Source organism: Balaenoptera physalus, assembly GCF_965194825.1.
Source record: "Balaenoptera physalus genome assembly, chromosome: 20".
NCBI classification, from domain to species: domain Eukaryota; kingdom Metazoa; phylum Chordata; class Mammalia; order Artiodactyla; family Balaenopteridae; genus Balaenoptera; species Balaenoptera physalus.
The window spans coordinates 20,078,115-20,094,601 of record NC_138901.1 but is presented as its reverse complement, the minus strand read 5'-3'; the positions used below and the strand labels follow the sequence as shown (position 1 = coordinate 20,094,601).

General features: G+C 37.4%; 2 protein-coding genes and 1 long non-coding RNA gene across 15 annotated transcripts in view; 2 read left to right on the top strand and 1 right to left on the bottom strand.

The window, feature by feature from the left end:
* The window catches only part of LOC309650789, a 381,028-nt gene that overhangs the window by 141,245 nt on the left and 223,296 nt on the right, over positions 1-16,487 (bottom strand). For all 13 annotated transcript variants that reach the window (XR_014257705.1, XR_014257706.1, XR_014257707.1 and 10 more), the window contains one exon: positions 1,592-1,704. This is a non-coding gene — a long non-coding RNA (uncharacterized lncRNA). The remainder of the gene's footprint in view (positions 1-1,591; positions 1,705-16,487) is intronic.
* On the top strand, positions 3,357-9,236 carry LOC309650780 (keratin-associated protein 3-3). Its single transcript, XM_082442536.1, has one exon. It carries the CDS (start codon positions 6,153-6,155, stop codon positions 6,447-6,449), a length of 297 nt encoding a protein of 98 aa, XP_082298662.1. The 5' UTR covers positions 3,357-6,152; the 3' UTR covers positions 6,450-9,236.
* LOC309650779 (keratin-associated protein 3-3-like) lies at positions 9,263-12,531 on the top strand. Its single transcript, XM_082442535.1, has one exon. The coding sequence runs from the start codon at positions 12,226-12,228 to the stop codon at positions 12,520-12,522; it is 297 nt and encodes a 98-aa protein (XP_082298661.1). The 5' UTR covers positions 9,263-12,225; the 3' UTR covers positions 12,523-12,531.

The window sequence follows — 16,487 nt, the reverse complement described above, 5'->3', positions numbered from 1 at the left end:
CACCAATTATTACTTTGCTACGAATCTTGGGGCAACATGAATTCTATACTCTAGTCAGAGCAATGGCCCCTATTCAATGGTCAAGAGAGTGGTCTCTGAAACCAGACTGTCTTGGTTTAAATGGTACTTCCGTCACTCACTAGTTATGTGTTCTTGGTCATGCCATTTAATTTCCCTATGCCTCAGGTTTCTTAACTGTTAAGTAAGATTAAAGACAGTACATGCCCTGCAAAATTTCTGACCAGTACACCACAAAACTGTCCAGATTGTGAAAAACCAGGAAAGACTGAGAAATTATCACAGACCAGAGAAGACTAAGGAGACGTGATGACTAAATGGGTCCTGGAACAGAAAAAGGACATTAGTGGGGAAACTGGTAACATCTGAATAATGTCTGAAGTTTAATTAGTAGTGATGTACCAGTGTTGGCTTCTTAATTTTGACAAATGCACAATGATATTGTAAGGTGTTATCATTAAGGGAACTTGAGTGAGGGATATACAGGAATGCTATACTCTCTTTGCAACCTTTCTGTAAATCCAAAATTATTCAAAAATAAAAAGCTAATTTTAAAAAAGTATATACCTCCTAAAACTGTAGTGAATATTAAATTAATTAAAACATGTTCAGCCCTTAGAATAGTGTGTACTGACTCTCAACCTCTAATCCACCTTTTAATACTCTGTGATGCTGGGATGAGGACTGTTTCTCCTTTGGCTGGTTTTCTACTAGATTCCACCAATAGAGTGCACTAGGATAAGACCATATGCCCTGAGGAAGAAAGAAGGGTCTTGTTGCTCCAGCAACAGTCCCTCATCCGGCAGCAGCACTGGGTTGTCTTTTCCAGCTTCTTTTCACTCTTCAAAAAACAACATCATTTAGCTTCCTCAGAAATACCAGCATCAGCAAGGGAGTGACTCCCCACCTCCCTCCCACAGAGGTCCAAGCCCCGGCCCCACGGGACCTCTCCTCTGAGCTTCTGAGTTAAGAGCACCAGCTGAGCAACACCTGGGGTCTGAGCCCAGCTCTGCAGGACCACTCTTCCAAGCTCCTAGGTCCAGTCATCACGAACCTCTTCTCTTCATTCGCAGCCCTCTAGCTGGTAGCTGCTTCTTGTGTTTGTAACCATTTTTTTTTTTTCTTTTTAAGTCCTCCCATACCTATTTAACCAATTCCCTATCTTAAGATTCTCTCTGTTGAAATACCTCTCGTGAGGGTGTTTTAGTTCGCTTGTTTTCCTGACTAAACTAGATACAGAAACATTCCATAAATGCTGATTGTCATTATTTTCCAAACTTCCTTACGTATTTATTCCATGTGTTCCAGCCTCCAGAATCCACCTCATGATCCAGGCTCTATGCTAGGTAACAGAGAAACCAGGAAAAACGAGACATAGTTCCTGCTTTGCAGATTACATTCTAGTAAAGAGAACCAGCATGTATACAAAAAATGCAGCAAAGTTATTTGGGCGGATATGGGGTGCCATGGAGGCACAAAGGATGGCATGACCAGTTCTGCTACGGCCATGAAGAGAGAAGGGACAGAACAGTGTCTTAGAACTCATTGTTTTCCTTGTCCCAAATGCACTTACCTCTTTTCTAAGTGTTTCTCATCAAAACAGCTTAATCCAAGTCCTCCATGAAGATGTCTGGTCATTTCAGCTTTGTTTCATCGTATTTCCTCTTGTGCGAATTCTCACAGTCCCTGGAAGAGACACTGCCATTTATTAGATAACTCTACGGTACCACGCACAATGCTGAATGATTTGCATAAGTAATTCTCAACCTTTAACTTTTGCAATAAGACCATAGCAGGTGATTATTATTTTTCCCAAAATTTGTAGTTGAGAAAACTAAAGCCCAGAACGTTTAATAACTTGATCTAGGTCTCACAGCATGTAAGTTATCATCAGGATTCAAAACTATCTCTGAAGCTCTTTTATTTCCCTGCTATGTACTTAATTATATGTTGTTTGAATCATATGTAAAGGGATTTCTAGTCTTTTCCATCAGACCACATACTCCTTGAGGACAGGCACTCTTCAGAATGTGTTAGAGATTCAATAACTACTTGACTTATAACAAGTGGGTTTGTTGATCAGCCTCCTTTACTCTAGTTACATACTAGTTTTAGCCATGTCATGTTAACACTATAACTGAAGTAAAATGGAAGGGAATTTTTAAAGGTACCTGTCTGTTTGATAGACGGTGATTATCAGCTTAAGCGGTGGTTTTGAAAAATGGAATGGGCAGGTTGGCAGTTTGGTTTTCTTTTAAAAAAAGAACTTTTCATGCTGTTTTGCAAAGAGAGCCAAATTCATTTTTCAGGCTATATATAGTCTCATGAACCTATGTTTTAATATGTTCTGACTTCTGGCTAAAAAACTGATGTCCTTTCTAAAATTGAGAACTTACTTATGTTTATACATAATTGCATATGTAGATAATGTAGTGGATCAGTATAGAAAATCATCTAGCAGACTCTGAACTTTTCAATCAAGATCATGTTACATATCTTTGATATTCATTTATTTTCTCAAATCCATGAAAAGATTGCAAGGTGAATCTGCTGGAAAAAAACATCTCACAGGTTTTGACTTCCCAAATATATCCAGGGCACACATTTTGAGAGGGATCATTTCTTACTTCTCAGGGAAATCACTTTTAATTCTTCACACTCAGCAGGGATCACTTGTAAGAACACAATCTGGTTGGTAAAAAAGAGGAAAGTCAGGGTAGCTTCTGATGTATTTACCTGTGATTGAATAAGTGGAGAACCTACATCAACACCATTTTGAAACTGCAACAGGAACAAGTTTGAATGTAGCAACACAACGAAATAAAACTGAAGGAGTGCTCATCCCATGGCTGCTAAATAAGTTAGTGAGTTATTTGTATGGGATTATACAAACAACAACGAGGAAACATTCTGATGGACGGAAGCCATGTTCCTTGAGATGGGTGGCTGTAAAAGACTCACAGAGGACAACTTTGTAGAAGAAAACCTTCCTTTGCAACAAAAGTCTACCTGATCCACTGTCTCTATGTCTTCCTGTAAGTCTTGTCTCCAAGGATGCTGCAGTGTCCCCACTGGCCCCGCCACCACCACCTGCTCCTCTGACGTGTGCTGTCAATGTGGACTCTGCTTGGCCAGCACCTGCCCACATGAGATCAGCCTCTTTCAGCCCACCTGCTGTGACACCTGCCCCCCACCCTGCTGTGTGCCTGACTCCTGCGTGCCATCATGTTGGCTGCTCAATAGCTGCCACCCTACTCCAAACCTGAGCGGGATCTCTGTCACAACCTGCATCCAGCCCTGTGAGTGTGAAGCAGAATCCTGCTAGCTAAAGATATCTCAACGAGCTTGCCCACATTGCCCTAAGGGACTGCAATAGTCATTAAGAGCTGCCCAGCAAATAGCCTTTAATAAGAAGCTCTGGAAAAAAAATGTTCTGACCCTGTGCCTTCAGTTTTGCAGAAGTGTTCTCTCTATGTTTTGAACAATGATTTCAAATTAGAAGTGGAAAAAATGCTATCATGGACCTCCTTACTTTAAATAAACACCACTCTTCCCCAAACCATGTACTGTCTCAATGTTTAATGCCATAATTACCTGACTCTTGACACATGCATGCATCATGAACCTATAAATATGTCCAGCAGAATTACACTTTCTGATGACATCAACATAAATCTCATAGTCAAGAAGAGGCCTCACAAGGATATGTAAATACATGAAGAAAATTGCCTGGATAATAAAATATATTAAACTCTAAGCTTAGAATTATTTTAAATTCCAAGGTCAGCACCTACTTTTAATTTTAATTTTTTTCCCTGCCTCTGTAACTCACGTACATCTTTAAAGAGGCTGAGAAACTGGCAATTAGAGATCAACAAACTCACAGAAGGAACCCCAAACATTGAGCTGAGCCACATTTTTTCATTGTCTCGTTTAGGTGAAGCTTGGAATGTAAAACTTTTTTTTGTTTTAATTAACTATTTTATTATTTATTTATTTTTGGCTGTGTTGGGTCTTCATTGCTGCGCATCAGCCATCTCTAGTTGCGGTGAACGGGGGCTACTCTTGTTGCAGTGCACGGGCTTCTCCTTGTGGTGGCTTCTCTTGTTGCAGAGCATGGACTCTAGGCTCGCAAGCTTCAGTATTTGTGGCACACAGGCTCAGTAGTTGTGGCTCGCGGGCTCTAGAGCTCAGGCTCAGTAGTTGTGGGGCATGGGCTTAGTTGCTCTGCGGCATGCGGGATCTTCCCAGCCCAGGGCTTGAACCGGTGTCCCCTGCATTGGCAGGCGGATTCTTAACCACTGTGCCACCAGGGAAGTCCCTGTAAAACTGTTTTGAACTGTAAAACACTTCACAAATGAAATAAGTCACTCTGATTTGTAAAGTTTTATATTATTATAAGGGGCTACTCTAAAAATAAATACATACCTTTTTTCATTCTTATCTGTTATTTAATACAATTCAGTAGATATTTATCAAATGTCTATGTTCCAGGCTTTGTCCCAAGTGCTTGACAGAGACAAAGAAGATTAAGACGCAATTCCCACTTTCAAGGAGTTTGCATTGGAGTAAGGAAGACACATATAAATGAGAAACTGTAATATATTCCAGAATAAAACAAGACTTAGATGAAAAGATAGGCAGCACACTTTGTGAGAGCAGAGAAAAGAATGAAAACATCTAGAAGAACCCCCTAAAATTTCTTCATGAAGGATGTTCAAGCTAGTGCTTGAGGGATGAGTAGGATTTGAGAAGTAGCAAATTGGGGTTTTTGTTTTTAGCTAGCTTTCTTCTCTTTTAAGCAGGCTAGACTGGTCTTCCCTAAGGTCCCCTCAGAGACAACAGATTCTGTACTCTGCGTTTATTCAACAACCTTTTGCTAGCCAACAAATTATGTAATTTAGACTCCACTATCCGAATAATTTTGCGCTGCTCATGGGGAAGTATGTGGAAATGTTGGAATCATAGCATATTACACATTGGAGATTATTTGGTTCAACTTCCTCACCTGCCAACCTGCAGTAAGGCAAATCAAGGCCAACTGAGCTGAAGAATGTGTATAAGGCATTCCTCAAAGGAATTTACAACCTAACTGAAGATCTAGGATACGAAAACAAGTAAACATACAAAGTAGGGAGTTAAGTCAGTGAAAAAAAACATGATTTCTATGAATGTGACAGTGCTAAATAACAATGGATCACAACCCCTTCCAGAACCCACTGTGATTTTGTGAATCTTATGATTCTTCTTTCCTGTTTCATCTTATTTTAAAGTAAATAATTCCTGTGAAAATGAATGAATACTGAAGTGAGTTTCTTTTAATGGTATATTTAACCAAAAAAAATCAACTGGGTAGATCTTTCCTTCCAGTGAATTTACACTCTGACTCACTACAACATTGGTACAACTTTGAGAATAGAGACTGTTTAAAAAAAAAAAACAAAAAACAAAAACCCCTAAACCCATAGAGTAATACAACCTTTGGAAACTCACTATAGATTTATCAAAAATAATGAAAAGCGTTTCATCTTATTCCATTCTGTCTGTCACCTTGCTTGCACAATAGAAACTGAATTATATCATCAATAAATAAGCATCAACAAATATAACTGAGATGCATAAAGTCATAAGCAACATTCATCTGTAAGTTGCCATGTCTTTGTTGAGCCAATTAATCATTGGAGCTGCATATTCTGAAGTTAGCCATTAAAAATCATATTATGTTATGCATATTATCTAAAACTAAGGGGGGAAAAATGAGAAGAATTTATCCTCTGAAACTATAGCTGAATTGTCACTTAGACTAATTATTCATAATTCATGTAAGATTTGGCATTCCAGGACCCTGTGAAGATAAAATGTGATCATCTTATGACAAAAATGACAAATCAATGAGTCAAACGCATGATTAATTTAATAAGGGCAGGAACTCTTAATGGACAAGTAAATAAGAAACTAATTAGAGAACCTTAGTGGAAACGGGTAGCATAAACAAAAACGAGAGGAAGCCTTCTGATTGGACCAACACCCAATGAGGAGAGTATAAAAGAGCCCCAAAGTGAGAGAAGATATTTAACCCTAGAAACCTCATCTTTCTCTCCAAGAAACCAAGAGTAAACCAGATTCCCAACGCCATGGCTTGCTGCGCTCCCTACTGCTGCAGCGTCCCCACCGGCCCTGCCACCACCGTCTGCTCCTCTGACAAATTCTGTCGGTGCGGAGTCTGCCTGCCCAGCACCTGCCCACACACGGTTTGGTTACTGGAGCCAACCTGCTGTGACAACTGCCCTCCACCCTGCCACATTCCTCAGCCCTGTGTGCCCACCTGCTTCCTGCTCCACTCTGCCCAGCCCACCCCAGGCCTGGAAAACATCAACCTCACAACCTTCATTCAGCCCTGCTGTGAGCCCTGCATCCCAAGCTGCTGCTGACCGATGGCTGCCTCGCTCAGTACCTGGCAATAACACAGAAGCTATCTATTCAGCATTCACTTGCCTCAGTAGTTTAGCAAATATTGAGGTAGACCAGATGGCGTAGATATGGAAAACCTACTTTTCATCTCAATGGAAAGAAAATCAAGAAATTTTTATGGTTATTTGGCTAACTGTTTGATTCATTTGGGCAGGTGAATGTCATCTATTATCAAAATAGTATTGAAATCTATAAGACTTCAAACTGTATTTTCTTGGTCATGTTGCTTCTTGCATGCCATTTCTTGTATTGGGCATCTTCATAGAGGAAAAATATCTTGATGGGTTATCCAATAAACTTTATTTCTGTGGCAAGTTGTGTTCTTCGTTTATGTTAGAGTTTTTGGTATATTTCTTTCATTAAAAAAAAAGGTAAAGGAAAGATAATTATTTTCTTTAAAAAAAGAAGCTCTTAGAGGGATAACTAAAACTAGCTTACTAACATGGCTTGCTAACTTTAAATTGCTTATCTTTTATGTTCACCTTCTCTTCTCCTCCTCAGACAAATACAATTTGGGAGTGAGCCAGCATTTATTTACCTACAATTTGCCAGGTAAATCACATGTATTAATTCATGTAACCCTTAAAACAGCATAATAGGAAAATGAAGCTTTAAGAGCGATTCAACATTCTCAAAGCCACAAAGTTTAGTTACTAAGAAAACCAGGACTGAGCTCCTTGTATATCTGTTTGGCTTTAAAGCCCAATTCTTTCTACCACATCACAGAGCCTCCAATGCTAATAGAGACAGAAGCTTAATGAACACAGTTATGACATTAACTAAAACTATGCAAGAGAAATAAAAATATAAGAACCTTTAACAAAATCATCCCCTCCAATTGTAATAGAAAAAGATATACTGGCTCATAGATTAAAAGTGGCAGGTATTCAATTCTAAGATCTGGGTCATTTAGTGGACTTACCATTTTGGCTTCATTTCCCCTTGGAGAGAACTTAAAGTGGTCAATTCTAGTAGTAGGGCACTAGGAATATATCTCTACCTGCCACAATACTACCCCAGTAATGAATAGAATGCCAATATTTTCCAGATGATAGTGTGAGATCTAGAGCCAAAGCCTGATTAAACATGGTTTAATCTACTACTTAATTTTACTTCATTTTACAAAACTACTTAATTTTTTTCTTGTGCAGATTATTTTTTCCAGCCTTAGATTACATATATATAAATATAAATATATCTTAAAATAGATAATATATAAGTATATATTATATATTTATATATGAATACATATATACGTATAATACATATGTCAAAATCTGAAAAAGCATTGAGCTAAAACCAAAAGAATGCGTGTGAAAAAGAAAAAGAGAGCAAGGAAGAGGAGAAGCAAATGCCTTTAAATAAACATGTTCTTAAATGTCCTCAGTTTGCCTATCAGTCTCTTCAGAGAAGGATTTCTCAGAGGATCCCACAGGCTTGTTAGTAGCTCAGCTCTGAATGAACAGAACTTAGAAGCCATGGAGTAAGAAGATGGAACACAACCTAGGATACAGTCGACAAGGGATTTAGTCCATTAACTCATTCACTTGGCCAATATTTCTTGCATGCCTCTCCCATGCCAGGCTCCAAATCCATACCAAGAGTCTAAACATTAAAGAAATGTTATTACCTAAAGTGCCCTCAAGTTTCTCTCAAATCTCGTGAAGGAGACAAATTATTATAATCACAGAGTATGTGTTCTATGTATGTTGTGTGAACATAATTATAATGCCTTGTGATTTCTGCTGTGACAGAGATGTGAGCAGTGTGCCAGGCAAGCACACAGACAGGGTAACTAAAAACCCAGATTTATTTAGTGAGTCAGTGTTAGGGTGAGGGACAGTTATGGAAAGCCTTCGAGCTATCCAAGCTAAGCATTAAAAGGTGATGAAGCAGAAGAGGTAAGGAGAAGCTCTTCCAGACAGAACAGCAGCTTACTAACTCATGGATGCTTTAAAGATGGGAGAGACTGAGGCCAGGGAGAGAGAAGAAATCCAAAGACCCTGAGGTGGGACCCCCCAGCAGGGGTGTTCAGGCTGAACCCTCGAAGCAATGAGAGATTTCAAACAAGAGACTAACAACCATATTTTACTTCTATCTCTTTTTATTATCAATCTTTATATCTTCATTGTCCAGATACCCCCACTGACCATAGAAACGTGTAATTAAAACTGGGCAAGTTCTAGACTCAGAGACATAGAGAACAGACTTATGGTCGCCAAGAGGAAGGGGGGTGGGAGAGGGAAGGACTGGGAGTTTGGGATTAGCAGATGTAAACTATTATATATAAGATGGATAAACAACAAGATCCTGGGGGGAAGGGTGGGGGAAAGGGATACTTAGGGAGTTTGGGATTGACATGTACACACTGCTGTATTTAAAATGGATAACCAACAAGGACCTACTGTATAGCACAAGGAACTCTGCTCAATATTGTAACAACCTAAATGGGAAAAGCATTTGAAAAAGAATAGATACATGTACATGTATAACTGAATCACTTTGCTGTACACCTGAAACTATCACAACATTGTTAATCAACTCTACTCCAATATAAAATTAAAAGTTAAAAAAAAAGGTCCTACTGTGTAGCACAGGGAACTATATTCAATTTCCTGAGATAAACCATAATGGAAAAGAATATAAAAAAAAAGAATGTCTCTGTGTATGACTGAGTCACATTGCTTTACAGCAGAGATTGCCACAACATTGTAAGTCAACTATACTTCAAAGAAAAAACTGAACTAGCTCTTTGTGTGTGTGTGTGTGTGTGTGTGTGTGTGCAAATTTTCAGCACTTTGAAAATCTACCATCTCATCAAGAATCATCACGTTTTTCCTGCACTTGCTTAAAGAAAAAAAGTACCCTTTGTTTCTAAAAATAAATATGCTTAATATCTCTGACACATGCTTTAAACTTGCATTTTAAACCACATGAAAGGTAGCTTAATCCCAAAATGTCCTATATTTAGCTTTTGACAAGTCAACCACCAGGCCATCTAAGGCAAATTATCTCACCTCTCTAGGACTCATGATCCGAATTAATAAACAAAGGAGAGTTATCCCCAGGTCTCTTAGACCATTGCAGAGAAGATAAATTCTAATAAAGCACTACAGGTCTTTTCAATAAAAGAAATGAGTTTATTCATAAACTTGGCATTTTACAACTGTTTCTAATCTGTAACCTAAAGTCTTATTTCTAGTTATAGAAACATAATATTCCACACAGAATAGTAACAATTCCTTTTCGTTATAAGGTTCACTCAAAATAATATGCTTTCTAAATAAGAGATTGATATTTTTCTGCCATGAAATTCTAACTGTGAGAGTCTGCAAACCCCTTTATAATGCTTTTCTTAAAATGTCAAAATAATTTTCTTAATAATCAGCGCTGAGTAAAAGGGTGAGCAATTTGGCAGGTATTCACTCAATGATCAATCTAGGGGAAATCCAGGGACACCAGCAAAGATCACGAACCCTTTCTTCCAAGCAGAGCCATAGAGAATTTCTTTAAATTTGAAATTTATTAATTTCCGTGCCAGCCATTTTCTCTAACTGTAGGTGAGAACTTTTAGGTAAATGTTTGCCATTTCCAGTAAGGTTGCTCTTTTACTTACTTTCTTCCCTTTCTTCTTCCTCTAAGTTTGACCTGCAACTTGCTTGGATAATGATGGTAATAATTTATCTTTGTGTAGCATTTTATGATTGTCTATGGACTTTAATCCATTTTTATCTCATGCGAGCCTCACAATAATCTTCAGAGTGGAAGAATGTAGATATAATTACCCTTATTTTACAGAGGAGAAAGATGAGGCTCCAAAAAGTTAATTGCTTGCCATAGCAAGAAAGGTAGCCAACAGTACTGGGACCAGTAAAGAACTCTTGTAACTCTTAATGTGGTCCTATTGAATCCACACCCCCTCCAGAAAAAAATCACACAGACTTTCCCATCATGCACTGAGATTCAGGTAGACTTAAAGGAAGAGAGAAGAACCATGGCTTGAAGGATGAGTGAGTCACAGTTGAGTGGAAATGCTTTGAGTCGTCAGGGTGACCCCGGACAGGAGCCCACGCTGTGTTCCCTCTCATATGCTGAACTATGCTTGAAGTCTAAATGGTCTACTGGAGCTAGAACCCATGTCTTTCCTACCACAGCTACATTTCATCTGGGGAGAAAATGTACTACTTTGGGGAAAAAAACGTGAACAAAATCAATTGTGGACATATTAGCTTAGGTCCCTAACTTCACTTTCCATTGGTAGCGATATTAGTATCATGGTGTTGTTATTCTTTTACTCAGCATGTAGACATAAGCTAAAAGTTCAACTTTCCCACACTCAGCAGAAAAAGAAACAAAGCAAGCCAGTTCTCAATAGAAAGATAAATGTCCTTATGAAAGAATGTTTTAACCTAACAGTTATGAAAGAAATGTAAATACTACAACAATGAAATTTCATTTTCCACCCACCAAATTGGCAAACACTTTAAAAATAAAATATCTAGCAAAAGTGTAGGGAAACAGGAATTCTCAAGCACAGCTGGTGGGAATATGTAAACAAAAAAAATGGGTAAATAGAACCATTCTGGAAAGCCGTATGGCAATGAATATCAAAGGCCTTAAAATATCATTAATTAACATTTGCATCAATAATTCTACCTAATAATTAGCCCTGTTTCTGAAATGATAAGAAATGTGCATAAAGATTTACATACACAGTTGTTACTCTTGCCACAATTATCACAGGGAAAAGTTGCAAATAGCTTAAATGATTAATAATATGAGATTTTTAAGCAACTTAGAAGTAAATTATATGATGAACGCTAGGAAATGTTAAAAATGACATTATCAAATATACTTAAGAATACAAGATAATGAAAATGTATATGTTTAAGTGAAAATGCAAGTTATAGAACCGTATGTACAATGTGATTCCAGTGATGTAATAAAATGACAAACAAATGTATGAAAAGTGACTAGAGGGAAATATGTAAACATTAATAGAGAATTTCTCTTGATGATAAGATTATGGATAATTTGTTTTCTTTATACTTTTCTATATAGTCCAAATTTTTAATGAATATGTATTATAATATTTTATGATAAAAATGGAATAATAGCATATCTCTCCATATCAATGTAAGTTTGATCTTCAAAAGTCTGAAAACTAAACTAATACAATGTTACATGTCAATTATATATCAATTAAAAATTAGTTAATTTTTTTAAAGTTCCCAAAGCTAAAAGAGAGTTACTAAAATTAAGTGCTCTTTAAAACAAGAATAGTTCATCAGATCAGTTGGTAACAGATAAAGGTAAAGAGAATAAAAACTGACCAGCGACCAGCGCTAGAGAAAAGACCTACATACTACAGGTGTACTGTCATGCTTATTCCCCTCCAGGGCTGGTGGAATTATAGTAGCAGAAGCCTTAGGTGATACCTCATAAAGCTTGTGTTCCAGTGACAAATAGCAAGAGTAATCAGTTCAGATTTAGCAAGGAACTCAAATAAAGGTTAATTAGGAAGATAAAGACTCTTTACAAGCATCTAAATGTCAAACCAATCAAAGGATAATGGGTACATTAACATAAACAAGAACCAGGAAAGAAGCCCTCTGGTTGGACCAACACCTATTGGAGAGGGTATATAAGAGCCCCAGAGCAAGAGGAGACATTCGCACCTCAGGAGCCTCATCTTTCTTTAAGCCAAACCAATAAAAACCACAGATTCCCAACGCCATGGCTGGCTGCGCTCCCTACTGCTGCAGCGTCCCCACCGGCCCTGCCACCACCGTCTGCTCCTCTGACAAATTCTGTCGGTGCGGAGTCTGCCTGCCCAGCACCTGCCCAAACACGGTTTGGTTACTGGGGCCAACCTGCTGTGACAACTGCCCTCCACCCTGCCACATTCCTCAGCCCTGTGTGCCCACCTGCTTCCTGCTCCACTCTGCCCAGCCCACCCCAGGCCTGGAAAGCATCAACCTCACAACCTTCATTCAGCCCTGCTGTGAGCCCTGCATCCCGAAGTGCTACTGACTGATGGCTGCCTCGCTCAGTGCCTGACATGGGAAGAGTCAACCCAGAAGTGTTCACCTGTTTCAGTACCTGCAACTAATTGGCTCTGCTTTCGAAGTTGGAACAAGGAGGGCACTATCACTGACAACCCCCGCAAAAAAGAAACCGAGAGACTTTCAAGGTCCATGTAGCGGATATCAGTAAACAAGGACAGTTGGAATAGGTGGATGCCTAATACGTTTCCCAAAGTTGTTCAGTTCCTTCATTTTAAAGTGTATCTTTCTTTGGGTGCTTTGGGAATTCTGTTTCCAGTCTTGAAAGGTATCTTTCTGGAAATTGAGGCGCTTCTTCATGATTATCCTAATAAATTTTACGTCTCTGGCATAGCACAAATGTCTACAATTACTTCTGTTTATTTTTATTAATCCATTAAATGAATTTCTTAATTCCAAAGGTCAGCACTTTAAGAAACAGAGAACATCTGCAAAATTGAAAAGGGTGGCAGTACAGACAAATATTTCTTGCTTTTGTTGTTGTTGTTGTTTTAAGAAAACTAAATGGCCTTGCATATAAAATGGTCCAATTGGGACTTCCCTGGCGGTCCAGTGGTTAAGACTTAGCCTTCCAATGCAGGGGGTGTGGGTTCAATCCCTGGTTGGGGAGATAAGATCCCACATGCCTCGCTGCCAAAAATCCAAAACATAAAACAGAAGCAATATTGTAACAAATTCAATAAAGACTTTAAAAATGGCCCACATCAAAACAAAAATCTTTAAAAAAAAATAAACCACAAAAAAATGGTCCAGTATATCAGCATAATTTCCCTGACTTGTCCTCCCCCCAAAATGGTTTAAGGTAGGCTGGGAAATACTGAATATGATCCAAAGACCAAACATGATCTAATATATCAATTAATCCAGATGCCTGATCTATTTGTGCAAAAAGATAATAACAATAATATCATTCATTCAATAAACATATTAAATACCTGTTATGTACCCTGTATTTTACTAACCCTGCTAAAAATGAGCTGAAGGTGAGGTCTGGAAGGTGAGGCAGATACACACACAATACCCACTCCCTCCCTCATACAATTAATAACTATTTACTGAATGCCAGGCTTTATATAATAATAAAAATATAAGTGCTCTACCAGTAGCATTAGTCAAGTGCTATAGTACCACAAAATTGAGAAAAATTAGGAAATTAAGATTGATACCCCAGTGATAAAGAGAAGAAAGACATAATCAAAGGTAAATTGACTGGAGCTGGAGATCAAAAGAATATGGAAAAGAAGATGTAGTCAAAGATAGATTAGGTAGTAGTGTTATGTCACCAACTGAACATGGGAGCAGAGACGGAGGAGAGAATTAAAAAAGGAAATACTGAGTTCTGCTCTAGACAAGTCAAGACACAAGTGGCAAATCTAAATGAAGTTTAGGCAGCTAGAATTTGCACAATAGTGTTCTAGAAGGAAGAAGATGTATGCAGGGAAGTGCAGAAGTCTGAGTAAAAGATCTTGTCAAGTACTTGCAGAAGGCTGGGTTGCATGCACACAGGATGAAATTCCATGAAGTTAGCATAGAGTGGCTGCTGGGGGATAAAGAGCTGAATGGACATACCAAAAGTCATTCAATACTAACAGACTTTGAATTTCCAGCCTATCCAGAGTGGGAAAACTCTGAGTACCTTAGGCATTCAATTGATATTCCAGAAGAACACCCCAAAAGAGTAAGGATCACAGCCTTGAGTAAAGAACACACCAAATTATTCCTGCCCTGGAAAAACCTAAAATCAAGCCTGAGAAGATCAGGAGGATCTTCCAGTGATTTAACTTCCTGTCAGAACAAAACTCAACACTTAAAACTCTGCAACATAATTGATATTTCCTAAAATATATCATCTAAAAGGGACAGCATATAATTTAAAATTTCCAGACATGTGAAGAAGCAGGAAAATCTCATCTATAATCAAAAGAAAAAGCAGCCAATAAAAATAAGTCCATAGATACATAGATGTTAGAATTAGCAGACAACAATCTTAAAACAGATATTATAAATATTTTCAGTGATTTAAAGGGAAAGATGAACAATATGTAAAAGAAAGAGTGGACAAGATGAGGAATCTCACCAGAAAAAGTGAAATTTTAAAATTCTGCTTAATAAATAATAAATTAAATTTAAATTATTTAAATTAAGTAAGAGAGAAGCAAATGAAAATTTTAGAACTAAAGAGTATAGTCAAAAATTCAATAGATGTCCTTAATATCATAATAGAAACAGCTAGTTAAATAATAATCTAGTAATAATCAAAATAATCTTAAAATAGAACAAAATTATCAATGTTAGTTGAAACTAACTAACTAATGTTTTAGTTAAAACTAAAACATTGAGAAAACTAAAAAGAAGAAAAATGAACAGAACCTGAGCTTCTAGGACAGTATCAAGTGGTCAAACATACATGAAATTGGAGTTCAAGAATGATAGGAGAGAGAAAGTGGGCAGAAAAATTGGGCGGAGGGGAAGCTGAAAATTTTCCAAATTTAGTGATATATTTTATTAACCAATAAATTCAAGAATCTCAACAAATCCCAAGCAGGATAAATATAACTTAAACACACACACACACACACACACCCCATCTAGATATATCATAGTCAAACTGCTGAATTAACAAAAATTAATAGAATATCTTTTAAAAGATGAGGGGGAAATACACATTAAAAAGAGGGTAGCAAAGAGAAAAAGAATGTCTAATTTGTATTCAGTTAAGAACTTTTAGCCAAAGTGTTAAAGTATAAAGAGAATTACTAAAATCAAAACCAACTCTGCTCTGCTAAGAGACTATTCTAATCCATGTATCTAAAGTCTCCAGGTTTGGTTTTAGTTGTTTGTTTGTTTTTCCATTATCAGCTATCTAAGGAAGTAGTGCTGAGAGTTAGAAAAAAAAATCATTTATTCTGAATCATGAAAATTTTAACTTTGTCAGAATAATGGGGTTTTTTTCCCCATAAATATCTTAAAGATTCTGCAGACAGTTTGTTCTGTACACTTTTTTAATGAAATAAATACCACAATTAAAGCCAGGAAAAGTGAAAGTTGGAGATAAAATTTAAGAGAGAATCCAAAAAACTTATATCTCAAATCCCTATCCATTCAGTACTGCACCAGGGATTTTATCCAATGGAACTGCTGGAACCTATACTATAGAATTTTATTCCCAAGTTCCAGTATTTTTAATTTTCATGAAATTGGCCCTTCAAAATTAAATAAGTAAGAAAATAAGAGAAAACAGTTTCCATGCCCCAGAAGAAAAGTCTTCTGTAGCTTCCTTGCCCCTACTCTGAAGTGTCATAAATGAGGGTTTAGTTTCCTGAGAGACTAAAAGATTATAACACAATTTGCATTTCATTCTTATTAGAGATACAGGTAAAAAATAGTATCCCTGATATAAAAATGAGGCATAGGAAATGTGGAGAAAGCAAGTTTCAGGAAATCAAAAATCCCAAGTCCATGTCTTGAGAATCGATTTCAATTTTGGCCTAGAGGGCAAAAATGATGCCCATCAGTTATGTAAAGTGACTTTTCAATTTGCACACAGGCAGGTATGGTTCATACACACACACTTGAAACCAAGTACACACCTCACTCCACCATGCGAGCACAAAAAGCATCGCAAAGATTGCTAATCGCACAGAACACTTTTATGGTGGTGGCACAAACAAATAAATGACATTTAAATGAGTTGCAATATTAATTTTAAAAGAAGACATAAACAGTTTTCAATGCACAGGATCAAAATCTGCAGGAATGTTATTTTCCTCATGTGTAATCAGTCATATCTACTATTACTGATTGGCCAAATTTTCTTTTTTTCCTTATTCTGTCAAAAGGACAATGCTTCCTACGAAGATTTTCTGAAACTAGTATTTTATCCTATTGGCACATGGAGATTGTGTCCTTATTTAGTAACCTGAAGTTATGCCT